This window comes from Ranitomeya imitator, chromosome 5, assembly GCF_032444005.1.
Source record: "Ranitomeya imitator isolate aRanImi1 chromosome 5, aRanImi1.pri, whole genome shotgun sequence".
NCBI classification, from domain to species: Eukaryota; Metazoa; Chordata; class Amphibia; order Anura; family Dendrobatidae; genus Ranitomeya; species Ranitomeya imitator.
Window position 1 is genome coordinate 367,191,008 of NC_091286.1, and position 18,016 is coordinate 367,209,023.

Here is an 18,016-nt window from a genome sequence, read left to right on the forward strand (position 1 = left end):
TCCTTCCCTTTTTCAAAAGTTGGGAGGTATGGTACCGCATTTGCCAGATCATGGCAAGTGCCGCAAATCCCATAGGGAATGAATGAGGTTGAACGCAGTGTTGCCGTAAGTGATGCGGTATGCGGCAGATGCAGAAAAACTGCCGATCTGATGCAAAAGGCGACTGCCGATAGTGTCTTACTCACCAAAGTGGGAGGCAGCACTAAAAGTGCCTAGGGCAGCAGAAACTCTAAATACGGCCCTGCTAGAAGGGTTGATCTTACTGACAGATTCCCTTTCATTTCTAATATATTTGATTATCTATTTAAATACAATTACAGCAGTTTTATATCATTTTGATGATCTTTTAATATTTACCCTGGTTCCTTTGCTAATATGACAACAGGTTAAACTTTGCCTGAAAAATGCTCCTAATACTGATTATTCCTGACATTAGCCAAAGGCGAAGGTTAATAAGAGCGATATTAGTCTAATGCTCACAAAAGCTCGACTCCTAGCTAAACATTAAGGCATGTAAATCTTATCTTTTCATTCCCTGGGGTTCTGCAGTACAAGATCAGTTCATTGAGGCTTAACATGATAAATAAATGTGAAAATGTCTCTGACTGATCTTTGTCTCAATAAAGTCATTTCCATAATATTTAAAAGCACAACTTTCTTTCCTTACGCTACCGTGAGAGGCTGAATTTGTAAATGTCAATTAGGCTAGCCCAAGTGAGAGGCGCTGAAGCATGGATCTCTGGCATGCTGAGCGGTGGAGTGCAGCACATTACATTGCACTGTTGATCTCCTATGTGCAGATCCCAATAACCATTGTGCACACAGAGGGCAGCAAAGTCTCAGTTTAATGACCATGATTTTGCAAAATGATTCTGCCTGGTCGCATAGATGTATTTTTTTTCTTCTGAGCATTCCGATCTCTGCAGAAATAATGCGCACGCCATTTTCAACTGCAGTGTGTTCTGTCTCCTAGTTTCCATAGCAATGATCATTTATGTATGAAAGGAATTCATTATCTCCCATAGCAGCTACCGTACAACAGGCAGTTGCAGGAGACTTTAGCTCTTCATCATAGGTCACATTATGGAGGCCAGTCTACATATCTCACAGTGGTGAAACATTTCACAGGATCATAGCAGTCAGTCACAGAGAGCCCCTTGTGAACCTGCTATATGCAGTGCATACCAGCAGCACACGCTGTAGAACGGCCCTTCTTACATTGGGGTCATTCATATAATCAGATTCACGAGCTATGTATATGGCAGCACTGTGATGGACAGAAAGCAATTTTAAAATGTAACGTAGCAATAAAAATGACGACGGCACCACTAACAAAAGTGATATTAAGGCACCACTCCAGCATTTTTTTTTTAAATTTTACCGCTGGAGTGGTGTCACTAATCTATCATCCCTAGACTAGGGTCTTACACTTATCAGCCGCCGTCAGCATCTGTTATAGGGGTTGCTCCAGTTGTCTTCTGCAAGTTGTGACCTTCTGGATCATTCCAGTGTTTGCTGGGCAGACAGGAAGTCACTTCTCAACGTAAGTCTATGAGAGCCAGAACGAGGCCAGAACAAGGTACTCATAGACTGGCATGGAGAGCTTGTGACCGTTACCTCTGACTTCCTGCCAGTCAGGAGCTGTGGTCACAAGATGGTGGGTCGGGACCAGAGCGGCACCAGGAACAGCTGAAGACGACAGCTGGTAAGTATAATGCTAAGGTCATGGAACTTACATTAGTTGCACCACTCCAATGCAGAAATAACAAAAAAATTGGTGGAGTGGTGCTTTATTAATTTTACACAAGAGTTTGCAATTTTAGGTGTTTACTTCAGAATTCTGACATGCAATGCCTTTAAAAAAAATTTTTTGCGCAATGAGGAGTTGTGTAAAAGCAGTTTGAATTCTGATTTTTGTACGCCAGTCCCAAACGGTTCAGGCGTAATGGGTGGAAGATGGGTGGGATTACACGTGGCTAATCCCACTTTTATAATTCAAGAAAATTTACACCACTTTAGTGGCATAAAATTGTGCTCCTGTCCCTGACTGGAATACATCTCTGCACATCTTGTGCTACGACACCCCTTCATTGAGGCTAGTGTGAGCAATTCCAGTGTTAGCGAATCGGGCCCTTCAAAATGTGGAATGTATTTATGATACAGTAGCCCAAAATTCCCCACTAAGTTTTATACCAGACTATTTTTATGATAATCAATGACCATGATCATTATGATTGTTAAAGAGAACCTGACAGCCGATTCGTTACTCATGCTGCCAGAACTACAGGCATTCAAATGGAACACTGGCTCCTTCGTTTCAGCCAGTTATGTTAGACTTTGAAATGCTGTGCGTGTCATGTCTCATGACTTGAGAAATCATTTAATATTTGCATTGCTTGTGTTCGTTCCTTCTTTCTAGGCAGAAGTTTGCCTTTCCCTGTGTTTTGTCCCAACTCTCTCACTGTAGTCTTGTGATGTATGTTTGTTCACGCCCTTATTCTCCATTTTGTTATCATTCCTCCATCTGTATGCATCCTACTACATGTCCTCTGTTGAATATTCCTTTTTATCTGCTACTTTCATCATAATACAAGAATTTCAGTTAAAGCAACTCTCTTTTCCTGGAGTCTTCGTACATGAGATCGTGGCTGAGTTAAGCTGTCTGATTAATCGGTATGAACGTGAGTACAGGTGAATACGGAAGCGCCTAAAAAGAAGGGTCTATCCAGGCACCACTACGTTCTACATATCCATGAGTCAGAATAGTAAAAAGGAATAGCCTGCCTTCAGAGACAGTAACTCAAGGTCTGTGCTGAACCTCAGTGGAAAAGGACATTTCCCAGATAGATAGTAACCCAGTTCCCAGCCAGACCCCAGCGTGCATAGAAGCACACACTGCAGATAAACAGGGAGAAGTATAACCCTCATCCTCCACTCTTCCTGCCTGCAATCAAATCATGTCTGAAGCAAGGAATACAATGTCCCTACCAGACTTACAAACACAGGAAAGAGACCCAGATCCCCATCCACCAGCTAGTGAAAGGGGAAAACGTACAGTCAAACCTACATGGAAAGTCATGGAGAATTTAGAGACTGCAAAATGTGTCGTATATAGTGATGTGTCTTCACTGTGGGAGAAAGTGCTGAATCACATAGACACTGTATCAAGGCCTGCTTCTCATGAGTTACCACTTGAGGGAGTCCTAGAACAATTATGCACAGCATGCCAAATGTATATGGAGAAGACTGACCAATACATTATTCTCCTGAAAAAACTGAATCTGCCAGAGACTTTAATCGAATTGCAAAGTTTCCAGCAGCTTAATTCTGAAAGAGACTGCACCGTACGTGACATTAAAACCAAGTTAGAGGCTAAAATTGCACGGACACCAGATGCATCAACTCGCTCATCCAAATTGTCCAAGCACTCAAAACGCTCATCTAGGTCAAGTTCATCAAAATATTCCACTCTCAGCGAGCAGCTTATAAGAGCACGTGCTAAGGCTGAAACGTCTAAGATACAAGCTGCCTTTGCGCAAAGGAGAGCAGAAATGGATGCAGCCACAGCACAAAAGAGAGCAGAAATGGATGCAGCCACAGCACAAAGGAGAGCAGAAATGGATGCAGCCACAGCACAAAGGAGAGCAGAAATGGATGCAGCCGCAGCACAAAAGAGAGCAGAAATGGATGCGGATGCAGCACGCAAGGAAGCTCTGGAGAAGGAATGCGAGCACGCGACAGCCATGGCAGAGTTAAGGATCCTGGAACGAGCTATCAGTGGGAGTCAAAGAGACAGCATCAGTTTGTGTGAAGTGGAGGCAGAAGACCCTATTGAACGCACAAGAGACTACATGCTAAGCCAAAATGGTGAACCGCAGACCATTACTAACACTCTTGGTGGCGTTCATGCTTCTCCAGGGCACCAGGATGCCGATCCACTTACAGAACCCTGCATTCAAGGTCAGTACAATGCTCCCAAACTTGAACTTCCTTCGTATTCCAGTATGCGCCAAGACCCCGCATCTCACCAAACTCCACAGGCTATTATCTACACGCAACCCAATATGCCGGCAGGTCATTATACTCTCGACAACCGCGCAGTGCCAGCTCCGCATGTAGCAGAGACTATACCCACCAAACCGGTTGCTGGACTAAATGCATATGCCACTCCATACTTACCCACGTTTCAAGGCCAGGACGTCTCCACCCCTATGTACAACACTGCTCAGCCTACATTTGTGCATCCTAAGTCAGAAAGAACAGACATGTCCGACTTCGCAAGGTACATGATTCGCCGCGAACTTACTAAAACCGGTCTCACAAGGTTTGACGACCAACCTGAAAATTACAGAGGTTGGAAAAATGCCTTTAGAACCGTAACTAGTGACCTCGGCATCACTGCTACCGAAGAGCTGGACCTGCTAATCAGATGGCTAGGACCACAATCCACAGAGCGTGTCAAGAGACTCAGGTCTGTACATATCAGTAATCCAATGGCTGGTCTCATGGCTGCATGGGAAAGACTAGAGAAAAACTTTGGCAGTCCAGAAGCCATAGAGGATGCACTGTTCAAGCGATTACAGAGTTTTCCAAAGATATCAAGCAAAGACAGTTCAAAGTTCCTAGAGCTCAGTGACTTGCCGTTAGAGGTCCAGCTGGCCAAGGCAGACACCCACCTACCTGGCCTCAGCTACCTGGACACTGTTCGTGGAGTAAATCCCATTATCTCCAAGCTACCGTACAATGTACAAGAAAAGTGGACTACACTAGGGTCAAAATACAAGAAAGACCATCAAGTGTCATTTCCTCCATTCTCCTACTTCTGTGAGTTTATAAAAGACGTGGCAGAGCGTAAGAACGACCCAAGCTTTTCCTACGAAGAATCCAGTGGCCCAGCTTCACCTCCTTCTAAGTACGTCAGTGCACGCTCGAATGACAGAAACCGCAGGGGTCCAGTGTCAGTGAAGAAGACGGATATTCTTCCCTCACCAACATCAGCCCCAGGCAAGAGCAACAAGGGTGAAAAGATAGAGAACCCAAATCGTGAATGTCCCATCCACAAGAAGCCACATCCCTTAAAAAAGTGCATCGGCTTCAGGAAGAAACCGCTCCAAGAACGCAAGGAGCTTCTAAAGAAGTTCGGGGTATGCTACAGATGTTGTGCTTCTACTGAACACTTTGCTAAAGACTGTAAAACTACAATTAAGTGCATGGATGGTGACAGTGAGGACCACGTACAAGCACTCCACCCATTCCGTCCTGACTCTACACTTACTCCTTCCCTCACCATGAGCCATGGCGGGGAGGACGCAGCTCAAACTGCAAGCCATACCACAATATCTTCTTCATGCACAGAAGTCTGCGGAGAAGACCTCTGGGACAAGTCCTGTGTGAAGATTTGCCTGGTGAACGTGTATCCCAACGGTCACCCAGAGAAAGCTGTGAAGGTGTATGTCCTTCTGGATGATCAGAGCAACCAATCACTTGCAAGGTCAGAACTCTTTGATATGTTTAACTTAAAGGGAAATGCTTACCCTTACACCTTAGGTACCTGCAGTGGTGTTACAGAGGTTTCTGGGAGAAGGGCCAGTGGCCTTACAGCGACATCTCTCGAGAACACCATCGAGATACCGTTACCTACACTGGTCGAGTGCAACCAGATTCCATCCAATCGAGAAGAGATCCCAACGCCAGAGGCTGCTCTTCATCATCAACATCTCAAGAGGATAGCAAACAAGATACCAGCCCTCAACAACAAAGCAGATATCCTGATTCTGCTGGGCAGAGACATTCTCCGGCTGCACAAGGTACGTCAGCAAATTAACGGACCACACGATGCACCATTTGCCCAACGCTTAGATCTAGGCTGGGTAATCGTAGGCAATGTTTGCATACATAAGATGAAGAGACCTAACAACATCTCCTCTTACAAAACACACATCTGTCAAATGGTCGCAGCACCCATTTCCAACCATGCCCACATCACTACTGGGTGAAAGAGAAAGTGAGCAACACCAAGTGGCAACAGGAATCCTTCAACAACATGAACACGCACCAGCCCAGGGATGAAAACCTCGGGTCATCAGTGTTCGACTCTACAAGTAGTGACAACAAGTTGGCACCCACAAGGGAAGATAAAGAATTCATAAAGGTTATGGATAAAGAATTTGCTCAAGATGACTCCAACAGTTGGGTAGCTCCTTTACCCTTTCGTTTCCCAAGAGTGAGGTTGCCGAACAACCTGCAACAAGCTACTGCAAGGTTCTCATCCTTAAAGCATACCCTAAAGAGGAAACCAGAGATGGAGAAGCATTTCATTGACTTTATGCAGAACATCTTTGACAGAGATCATGCCGAACCTGCGCCACCACTGAGGGAGGGAGAAGAATGTTGGTATCTTCCATCGTTTTGTGTCTATCACCCTCGCAAGCCTAATCAGATCAGAGTGGTGTTTGACTCCAGTGCTCAGTTTGAAGGCCTCTCTCTCAATAACCTGCTCCTAACTGGGCCCAACCTGAACAACAGCCTCCTTGGAGTATTGATCCGCTTCAGACAAGAACCTGTCGCCATAATGGCCGACATTCAGCAGATGTTTCATTGCTTCATCGTGAAAGAAGACAACAGAAACTATCTTAGGTTCCTATGGCACAAAGACAACAATGTCAACAATCAGGTCATAGACTACCGGATGAAGGTCCATGTCTTCGGCAATAGTCCCTCACCTGCTGTGGCGATCTATGGTCTGAGACGGACAGCCCAGGAAGGTGAGAGAGAGTACGGATCCGATGCTCGGCAATTTGTAGAGAAGAACTTCTACGTTGACGATGGGCTCAAGTCCTTGCCCACAAGTGAAGATGCAATCGACCTACTCTCCAGGACACAGGAAATGCTATCCACATCAAACCTCAGACTCCACAAGATTATCTCTAACAGTCAAAAGGTAATGAACGCGTTTCCATCTGAAGACCATGACACAAACCTAAAAGACCTCGACTTGGGTTCTGATGTTCCTGCAACACAGCGCAGCCTTGGTCTACTGTGGGATATCAAACGGGACACCTTCACCTTCCAAGTGTCAGCCATAATAAAGGCTAGACCTTTGGTTCCAGTATCATCTGACCCCGATGCTCCAACGATCCTTACTCCAGCTACACTTCTTACACAGAAGACTGGAGCTGCTACAGTTGCGCCTGGGAATTTCGATAACAAGGACATTTACAAACGTCAGTGGAGGCAAGTACAACATCTGGTTAACGTGTTTTGGCATCGCTGGAAGACCGAATATTTGCACTTGCTTCAAAACCGTCACAAATGGCAGACGCCCAGTCCCAATCTCCAAGAAGGAGACCTTGTTCTCTTAAAGGACAAAGAGGCTCATCGTAATGACTGGCCAATGGGACTTATCGCCAAGGTCCTACCCAGTGAGGACGGAAAGACTCGTAAGGTAGAAGTTAAGGTGACAAAAGGGGGCTCTACCCGAACCTTCTTCCGCCCGGTCACTGAACTCGTGCTGCTTCTACGAAAGGAGGACATCACATGAACTGAACATGCTCCTGGACGTTGCTCATGGCGGGGAGCATTCCTCCTCGTCTCCCAGTTTATTGAACATTGACATTTTCCATTGGATTGAACTGTTAACATTCCCATTGGATTCTGGGTTGGTGGAAGAGTTGGCATGTTTGCGGCTTCCCCAATCTGAAGATGGGTTTAATACTGTATATTTGGACTTATCTTTCGGTGTGATCTACGGGTCGACACAACGAGTTTGGACTTTAAAATCTTTGATGTTTATTATTGCATGCATGTTTTCTTTCCTCTTGTTTTTCTTTTTCAGCTTCGAACGACTTCGAAGAATTACGGACATCGTGAAATCCAAGGACTTCAGACGGGGAGTGTCATGTCTCACGACTTGAGAAATTTAATATTTGCATTGCTTGTGTTCGTTCCTTCTTTCTAGGCAGAAGTTTGCCTTTCCCTGTGTTTTGTCCCAACTCTCTCACTGTAGTCTTGTGATGTATGTTTGTTCACGCCCTTATTCTCCATTTTGTCATTATTCCTCCATCTGTATGCATCCTACTACATGTCCTCTGTTGAATATTCCTTTTTACCTGCTACTTTCATCATAATACAAGAATTTCAGTTAAAGCAACTCTCTTTTCCTGGAGTCTTCTTACATGAGATCGTGGCTGAGTTAAGCTGTCTGATTAATCGGTATGAACGTGAGTACAGGTGAATACGGAAGCGCCTAAAAAGAAGGATCTATCCAGGCACCACTACGTTCTACATATCCATGAGTCAGAATAGTGCGGCTTCGGAAAGAATTATTAATTTACAAGCCAGTCATATATACCCCCTGCTGCTCCACCCCAGCCCTCCATAGGTGGCAACATGATTACAGCACATGACTCGCTGCAGCCAATCACTGGGCTTAGTCGTGCAATCAACATTAAATGGCTAAACTAATTGGCTGCAGCAGTCACCCGTGGTACTTGTGATGTTACCGCTGCAGCCCTGACAACAAAGTCTGGGGGCAGAGACAGGAGGCATTGCTGGAGCGGTAGGGGATAAGTATGGCTAATTTTGGTGTTTTAACTAACAAAATGCTTATAAAATAAAAAATATATACCTTGGAAACCTGTTTACATTTTGACATTGGCATCAAATTTCGACTTTGGGATTGCTTTAGTTTTAAAGAAAATTTCCAGATGTGTTGTAGTTTTAAATAATCTATACGATTGCACAAGAGCCAGCAGTAGTGTGAATTATCTACTCATTCAGCACAATATGCATACAGTCATGAATATAATGCCTTTCACCTATTTATCTGTGAATATCACATGGCAACTAAACCTGTTACAATTCTGTTTCCCCAGTTTGACCTCCAATGGATGTTAATTCATTGTGATCCTCTGCGACCTGAGAGAGAGTCCTGCACTGAGCTGGAAGCCCAAAGAGCGGTAAGTGGATATAGATAGTGAGTGACCTGCTCTGGATACTTCCTACTCAAATATATAACATATAACTATGCAACGTTCTCGCTAAATGCATGAGATGAAAGAAAATTGCCTAGATCAGTGGTAGTCAGAAAATATATTTGCCATAGCTCAATTGTTATATATGTTATAACCCTTTTCCATTCTGTGGGGTATTTTTATTTTTAAGTTAGAAGAGTTTTATAGTGTCTACAGAATTACGGTAAGTAATGGTATGCCACAATGATGGACCTGTGCCCAAACCATTAGTTGCGAATGCCAACTATATTTCACTGTCATCACCTCACTTTAATGACCTAGATCGAAGATGGGTGACTACGGCAATTCGGTGGTTAGATGGGGAAAGGGGCTTCCTCTGTTATCAATTCAATGCCGCCACAATATTGTGGTGATGGCGATAATTAGAGATGAGCAAATTTGTTCAGGTCCCTGCTTTTTCAGCAAGTTATAGCGCTTACCGAATAAACTTCAGTGGGAACATGGATATATGGAACACGGCGGCTGATCAGCTGTACGGCTCCGCAGCTGCATGTGTCGCGGCTGTGTGACAGTCACAATACATGCATGGAGAGCCTGTTCGTTGGGCTCTCTGCAGGGCCGTATTTGCCACTAGGCACTCGAGGGTACGTGCCTAGGGCGGTAAGGAAATCCAGGTCCGACTGCCCGCCCTCTCTCCTCCTCGTACTTACCACCCTCCCTCCCTCTATCCTCATTCCCACCCACTCCAGTCTTCCGGCTGCTGCTGCTGTCTCGGATCCAGTCCTGTCACATGTACTGCACAGGGGGCCGGAAACAAGTCACACCGCAGGCCCCGCCCCTTCCTCGTTGAAACGCCAAGTTCAATTCCATCCTGAGTCGGCCCGCCCACCCACCTCTGTCTGCTGTTGGTGTCTCGGATGGCTCCCACCAGGGGCGGGCAGGGTGCAGATGCCCCCAGGCCAGTCCCCCAGTAGCCTGTTCAGGCCGTTTGCTGGGTTAAAGGCCGGGTGCCAGCAGCCGCATCCCTGCACTGCAGACGCCCACACTGTGTGCAGTCAGTGTGTGCTAAAGTCACCTGGCTGGAAGGAAGAGATCCAGAGCGCCACAGCGCCCACGATCCAGATCACTGTCGGCTAGGGAGGTCCTGGGATCTAACAGTGACAGCCAAAGAGAAAAGGGGAGGAAAAAAAAAGCATCTTGGAAAGGTATGTGGAGAACACTGGGCCAGAGCGAGGCCTCAGCCTGCAGGGAGGCACTCTTGCCAGCTGGCAGCACATACCTCTCGACAGTCCCGGATTCAGCGGATCCACATCCCTCCACCTGCAGAGCCATGCACTGCACATAACATATATGGCTGCACTGTGCACACAGGACCTGTGATGAGGTCACAGGAGGGGAGTCACATGATCAGGGGCCTCAGTGTATGCAGGACTCTGCTGTGCTGGTTGTCATGGTGATGGATGAGGGTAAGTTTATGTGTGGGGTAAGAAGGGGTTTACAGTGTGGATGGAGCAGAGCTGCGTGTGTACGGAGAAGATCCGGGTGTGTACGGAGTGGAGCCGGAGGTGTACGGGTGTGTACGAGGTGTACAGAGCAGAGCCGGGTGTGTACGAGGTGTACGGAGCGGAGCCAGGTGTGTACGGAGCAGGGCCGGAGGTGTACGGGTGTGTACGAGGTGTACGGAGCAGAGCCGGGTGTGTATGAGGTGTACGGAGCGGAGGTGTACGGGTGTGTATGAGGTGTACGGAGCGGAACTGGGTGTGTACGAGGTGTACGGAGCGGAACTGGGTGTGTACGAGGTATACAGTGCGGAGTTGTATGTGTGTGAGGTGTACGGAGCGGAGCCGTGTGTGTGTGAGGTGTACGGAGTGGAGCCGTGTGTGGGAGGTGTACGGAGCGGAGCCAGGTGTGTGCGAGGTGTACGGAGCGGAGCCGAGTGTGTGCGAGGTGTACGGAGCGGAGCCGAGTGTGTGCGAGGTGTACGGAGCGGAGCCGAGTGTGTGCGAGGTGTACGGAGCGGAGCCGAGTGTGTGCGAGGTGTACGGAGCGGAGCCGAGTGTGTGTGCGAGGTGTACGGAGCGGAGCCGAGTGTGTGTGCGGAGCCACATATGTACGGAGCGGAGCACCATGTGGAGCCATTATACAGTATGGAGCACTGTGTGGTGTATATATGTGTATACTGTGCCCCCCTGTGCAGTGTATGTGTGATACATATACATGTCCCTGCCTTGTAATAACGTCCCCTGCCCTGTATTAACGTTTCCAGTCCAGTAATCCCATCCCCCATCCTGTAATAACATACCTTGTCCTGTAGTAATGGTCTGTCTTGTAAGTAGGATCACAGGAGGCCGAGTCCCTTCCTCCGGAAGTCTGCAGTGGCAGAAGTGGGACAATGCAGCAGGCCCTGAGGGGGTGTTCCAGCGGTGCAATGCTGCGGGCTTGATGTTGGCGGTGAGCTAAGTGGAGTGCATTCCTTTCCTGGCGGCCATATTTCTGAAGCTGTGGGCCAATGGAGGCAGCGCATGTCGAGATTGTGATCTTGGTCCAGATGCGATCTCAGTGTGCGCATGCGCCGCCTATGGCGGCCGTCTTCCTGTGAAGTCTTCCACAGGGAAAACAATGCACTTACACCATAGCCTGGAGCCCTCATTATCATAGGAATATGTCACGTAATTGTTTTTCTAAAGTTTTATAGTGTAGTTTTAGGTCAGTGAGGGATGGTAAGGGATGAGCTAGCAAGTTGCAGGGACAGGTAGTGATGGCTACTTGCGGACATGTGCGGCACTTGTGGTGAGACAAAAAAACACTGCTAGCAGCGGTTTTTTTTCCGCTGCTGCAAGTACCGCATTTGCCGGATTGCAGCAAAACCGCAAGTGCCGCACATGTCCGCAAGTCCCATAGGGAATGAATGAGGCCGAACGCACTGTTGCCGTAAGTGATCCGCAGGTGCAGAAAAACTGCCGGATCTGCCATGAATGGCAAAAATCACTGATGTGAAAGGAGCCCAAGTCACTGCCGACAGTGTCTGCATTACGGTACCTTCACACATAACGATATCGTTAAGGATATCGTTGCAACGTCACGCTTTTTGTGATGTAGCAACGATCCCGCTAACGATATCTTTATGTGTGACAGCGACCACCGATCAGGCCCCTGCTGGGAGATCGTTGGTCGCTGGGGAATGATCAGGACCTTTTTTTGGTCGCTGATCACCCCGCTGTCATCGCTAGATCGACATGTGTGACGCCGATCTAGCGATGTGTTCACCTGTAACCAGGGTAAACATTGGGTTACTAAGTGCAGGGCCGCGCTTAGTAACCCGATATTTACCCTGGTTACCATTGTAAAAGTTAAAATTAAAAAAACACTACATACTCACATTCCGATGTCTGTCACGTTCCCCGCCGTCAGCTTCCCTGCACTGTGTCAGCGCCGGCCGTAAAGCAGAGCACAGCGGTCTTGCTAGCTGGAAGCTCTGTTATGCAGAGTGGCCCCTCCGCACCGTGAGTCGGTGCGGAGGTCCCTTTTGCACACTCTACGTGGTCTTTTGTAGGTTTTTGTGCTGATCGCAAAGTTACCTTTCCTATCCTCTGTCTATTTAGTAAGTCTGGCCTCCCTTTGCTGAAACCTGTTTCATTTCTGCGTTTGTGACTTTCATCTTTACTCAGTCAATATATGTGGGGGGCTTCCTTTACCTTTGGGGAATTTCTCTGAGGCAAGGTAGGCTTTATTTTCTATCTCTAGGGCTAGATAGTTCTTAGGCTGTGACGAGGCGCCTAGGTCTGGTCAGGAGCGCTCCACGGCTATTTCTAGTGTGTGTGATAGGATTAGGGCTTGCGGTCAGCAGAGCTCCCACATCCCAGAGCTCGTCCTGTATGAGGTTTAACTATCAGGTCATTCCGGGTGCTCCTAACCACCAGGTCATAACACTGACCCCGCTCAGCATGACACATGGACCTCGTCCGTTACCTGTTGGTTACCTTCACAGGTTCCTGGACTCCTCTTGGCCTCAGAGGTGCCCATACACAATGTCTCTCTCCTTTTTTCACTCTGACCCCGGTCAGTACAACACGGATCTCCATCCGTTACCTGTTGGTGCCGCACAGGTTCTCGGATACCTCTCTTCACTGGAGGCATCCTTCAGACATTCTCACTCTTTCTTTCATTCTGACCCCGGTCAGTACAACACGGATCTCCATCCGTTACCTGTCGTCGTTGCACAGGTTCTCGGATACCTCTCTTCCTTAGAGGCATCCTTCCAACATTTTCACTCTGACCCCATTCAGTTCAACACGGATCTCCATCCGTTACACAGTCTGGTCTGTGCGAGGTCCAGAGCCCCCCGCCATGTGCTCCCATCTCTCAGAACCAGCCCTGCCAGCCTCCCTAGTTAAACAACACCATTCACTTGTAGGACTACAGGTCCGAGAACATCCTTACTTCAGGCTGACAGTGCAGAGTGTCTTTTCTTTGCGACACATATACTGGCCATTAACCTTAATGCTGGACTTTGACTCACCACCACACTTATATCTGCGATTGCCTCGCATTCCTATGGCCTCCATATGCCTCCATGCGCACTCTGGGAAGCCCATACAGCGCCCCCTACCTATAACATAGCTCACTATACTACAAGGGGTTGCATTGTACTCTATCAAGGACCATGGGGAGTGCATTATACTATATGTACTATATGGGACCTTCATTATACTGTATCAAGGACTATGGGGAATGCATTCTTCTATAGGAAGGACTGTGGGGTACATTATACTATGAGGAGTGCATGCTACTATATGGAGGACTATGGAAATATATGGGAAAATATATGGAGGGATATTTGGCACATTACACAATGTGGCGGACTATGGGGCATGTTATACTATATGAAGGGCTATGGAGTGTGCATTATACAATATGGAGGACTATGGGTTGTATTATACTAAACAAACAAAATGCTGCATATTCATCGAGTGATTGTTTATGCCAGAACAAAAATCATTGTTTTCGACAGCATATCGCCCTGTGAAAACTGCAGATAAGCTGCCAATAACATGATACTGTATGGGGACATATTGATCTACTAATGATCATTTTGTGCTCATCATTGTTCCTCAGCTGGTGTAAAGAGGCTGGGAAACAAGCATTGATCGACTTCATCATTGCCAATCGCAATTGTTTAGCGGCCTGAAATCAGTGCATGTAAATACAACCGAAACGTTTCTGCGTGATGTGGAATAAGTGATCATTTGGGGCCCCATTTTAAACTTTTGTCCGGGACCCCACTTTGTCTAAAACCAGACCTACATATCACACACTGGCAGTTACATGACCGCTTGGGCTTGCTGCTGGCACTAGAATATCCTCAGCACGTGCCCTGTGTGCGATGTGAGGATCCCCAAGTCTTCAGTCACATAGAGTGACTTCAGGCTTTCATGATAAATCTGCACAACCCCTTTCATATTAGCAATCTAATTTTGCCTTTTTAAAGCTTTAAAGCCATGTATGTAATTGTAAATGACAGTGTTAATTACCTTTAAATATATACATATATTTTTGTAAAAAAATAATGATATGAGCATACTTGTAGTTCAGGACTCTAGGACAGTTGGATGCTAAACATGTGATGTAATCATAGCAGTCATGCTGATTTTCACCCAACTTACCCATAAACAGATAAAAAACAAAATTTTTGCAGTTTGTGAAAAGATGACAACTCATGGGCTGAAATATCTTTTATTTTGAGGGATGATTTTCTTGAAATGGGTTTTAATACGTGAGTGGATTAGGCTTTCACAGCCTTAGTGAGGTTAATGCCAAAATGTAAGAGTAATGAAAAATTAATGTAAAAATAAGAAAAAATAGTGTCATGTAAGTAATTTCTTGCTTCCTGATAAGATGCAGGTTATAAGGTGACGGCGTGGGAATTTCATATTGGTCCAATAAAAATGAAGCTATTATACCAAATTGAAGAGGGTGTTCTGTGAGGTCAATAACCCCTTCCTACCAGTCCCAAGTAAATGCAGTTGTAGTATTACATTACAGTCCCAGCTTCCAGAGGAAGGGTTAAAAGACCTTCACCATCCTACCTTTCCCATCCCACAGACTAGGCATCCTCCAATCATTACTACCCTCCTCCCAGAACATTCATAAACATAAGGATCCTAGTCTTCTCCAGGGCTTACCTTGCTTCTTGTGTCAGCTCATTCACTTGGGGGATTTACTTGTGGGTCCTAATATTGGACAGGGGCTAAGGATACTGCGATTTCTCCCCTGGCCATAGGTCTCACCATGGCTAAAAGTGTCAGGGAAAGCAGTGTCCTCCTGCTGGTGCTAGGGTTGCACCTCATTAGCTTCTCCTTAGCTCAAGTAAGTGTCAACTAACGTCCTTCATTTGTCTTTTCCAGGTCACCCAGGTATTGATAAAGGTAAGAGATGTTGCATAGGGCGGAAGTTTGTAGAAGGGCTTTACATTCCCTGAATGTATCTGCTTACATTAACTGACAAAAGTTTGGCTTCTTTGTGAAAAGTTTGCAAAACTTTCTAGCTCAGCATAAGTGATGTTCCAATGATACAGTGTATACTGCAATGACTTGCATGGCACAGTGTTCTGTGGTTATCTTATGTGCACACAGGGGCAAAATAACGCTTTTAAGGAGACTACTTTTACATTTCTTATTTGGCTAATCACTCCCTGGGCATGCCAATTACATGCCAATTAAACACCGCTTTACTTAAAGTGATGCAGCCAGCGTGGAGGGATTTCAGACACATAGTGAGTCAGAAAGTGAGTCTCAGGAGGACCATTGCCAGATGTGGGAATAGACTAGGGGGCGATGAAGGGTTAATGGGAATGCATCTCAATGCTTACCGAAGTAAATAGGGTGACAGTATAGGATTCGGGCAAGAAATGGTTATCTAGGGGCAGAGAGTTTAATAAGTGGGAAGGAATTATGAAGGGGTTAAGATGTCATAGGGTTAATATAATTGCAGAACAGGCATTTTGGTTATTTGGGGATAAGGACAGACAGGTCCAGGTAATAAAGGATTAGGGTGAGGGGTGTAGTACAGGGGTTACATTAGTACATGAGGGTGCAGTACAGGGGTCAGGAGGTGGTAAGGAAGCAGAATGTAGGGTTACCTGGCTAATGACATCGCACTACAGCAGTGCGGGCCAGATCTCATCAAGGGGATGGACTTGACGTGGCCTACTCCCAACCTCTCTGCACATGGAGGAGGGAGGCAGAGTAGAGACCTCTACCTCACAATGTCCTCTTTGTAAACCCTCATACAGCCACTGTAAAAATAGATGGAGGAAAAAAAAGTCAATAAGAAAGAGCACATTCATCCTGCCTGCAGGGGCTGAAGCCTGCACACTCCACAGTCACAGCAGTGCAGAGAATATGCCACACATAATAGGTCAGATCTAACCTGTATAATGAACATAGTCGTGTAATTATCGGAGATATGCAACAATGCTGAAGTATGACAGCTGTCAGTCACCGGTTGTGTTTGTGTTCATATATCCATACCATAAATGATCATTACATCCTACAATAAGTCTTTATTGTGACATTGGATATTTAGCTATATACGTTCAGTCTACTCGGCATTGTACGCAGTATACCTAATGTATCCTATTGTTTTATCAGAGAGGACCCCCAGGACCCCCTGGACCAGCAGGTCCCCCTGGAACATCCGGAGTTCCTGGCATAGATGGCATTGATGTAAGTGTCATATTTAGAGCAGATTGTCTGTATATACTTCAGTAACTGGAAGGATCATGCCGCCCATATAATCTACTATCACCTATGTGTTGAATGTAGTTGTCATTTGTCAATGGAGCTGAATTTTCCACTTTTTCCATGACAGGGAGACAGGGGTCCGAATGGTCCTCCAGGCCCTCCGGTAAGTTTCCAGAATCCTCCAGACTGCTGTGTGTTTTATTTATTTTTTTCTTTTATTAGTAATTGTGATATTTCCTCTAATCAGGGTCCAGATGGAGAACCGGGCAAACCAGGATCTCCCGGGCTACCAGGCGAGCCAGGAGCCGATGTGAGTATGATCACTATTACAAGGTGTTTCTTGAGATGCCGAGGATGTGTGAGGAGGGGTTAGGTCCCTGCAGACGTCTTCTCTATGCCGTCTGGATAGAGGGCTTGTTGTCTGCACTTAGCCTTGTGTTGGAGAGGATGGCTGGGGCTCAGATATCACAGCAGACTGTGTGTGAGCTCCATTCACCAACAAGAGCCGTCACAGTACTCACTTGTACTTGCAATCTTAGGACATGACATAGTATCTATTCTAATGCTGCGAATACAGTTTATTACTATTTCATACAGAGGTGACATTTTTTGAATGCAGCAGAGCCGATTTTGTCATTTGGCATGTAGAACTTTGCTATGCTGCTATGTTGTCTATTCTTAGTTTTATGACTAGTTTGAAAAAATTATATATATATTTTTGGGAGCATAAATGCAGAATAAAATGTGGTTGAAAAGATGTTTTTTGTTAGTTTGTTGCAAATTCTGTTTAACTGATTAATTGTGTCTGTTTCTGGGAAAGCTGGGGGACAAGTAATTTGGTGATAATTGTGGCCCCTACAGACTTCAGAATGGCAGATTTGCTATAGCCGAGCAAACAGAGACTGAGGGACATGAATTAGGTACCTTAGCAGACATTGGAACGACCTTGTCTTAATTATCTCCAGTTCGATACGTTGGCCGTGTTAGCTGTCACCCAGCTTTCCAGGAAATGATGGCTCGGACTGGCCCACTGTAGAGCAGGAGAATCCACCGGTGGGCTCCTGTGCAGGACTGGGCCACCACTCTCTTATAGGAGCGGTACTTGGCACAATATGCTTTGTACAGACAAACGCAGCATCTTATTCATGTAACAATAAATTTGTGATTGAGGATAATGTCAGGTTTGCTGAAAGGTGGGGCCCTGGAGTGGTTACTGGTGGGCCCTTGACACCCGAGCCTGACACTGCCTGCAGGTAGTGTCAGTGTTTCATATTGTGGGCTGTGATTATCCATTAGCATGCT

General features: G+C 46.2%; 1 protein-coding gene across 1 annotated transcript in view; it reads left to right on the forward strand.

The window, feature by feature from the left end:
* COL9A1 (collagen type IX alpha 1 chain) overlaps positions 1-18,016 on the forward strand; it is a 214,945-nt gene that overhangs the window by 49,974 nt on the left and 146,955 nt on the right. Inside the window, exons 6-10 of the mRNA XM_069726644.1 lie at positions 8,874-8,957; positions 15,377-15,397; positions 16,622-16,696; positions 16,842-16,877; positions 16,962-17,024. Of these exons, the coding sequence (XP_069582745.1) occupies positions 8,874-8,957; positions 15,377-15,397; positions 16,622-16,696; positions 16,842-16,877; positions 16,962-17,024 (279 nt within the window). The remainder of the gene's footprint in view (positions 1-8,873; positions 8,958-15,376; positions 15,398-16,621; positions 16,697-16,841; positions 16,878-16,961; positions 17,025-18,016) is intronic.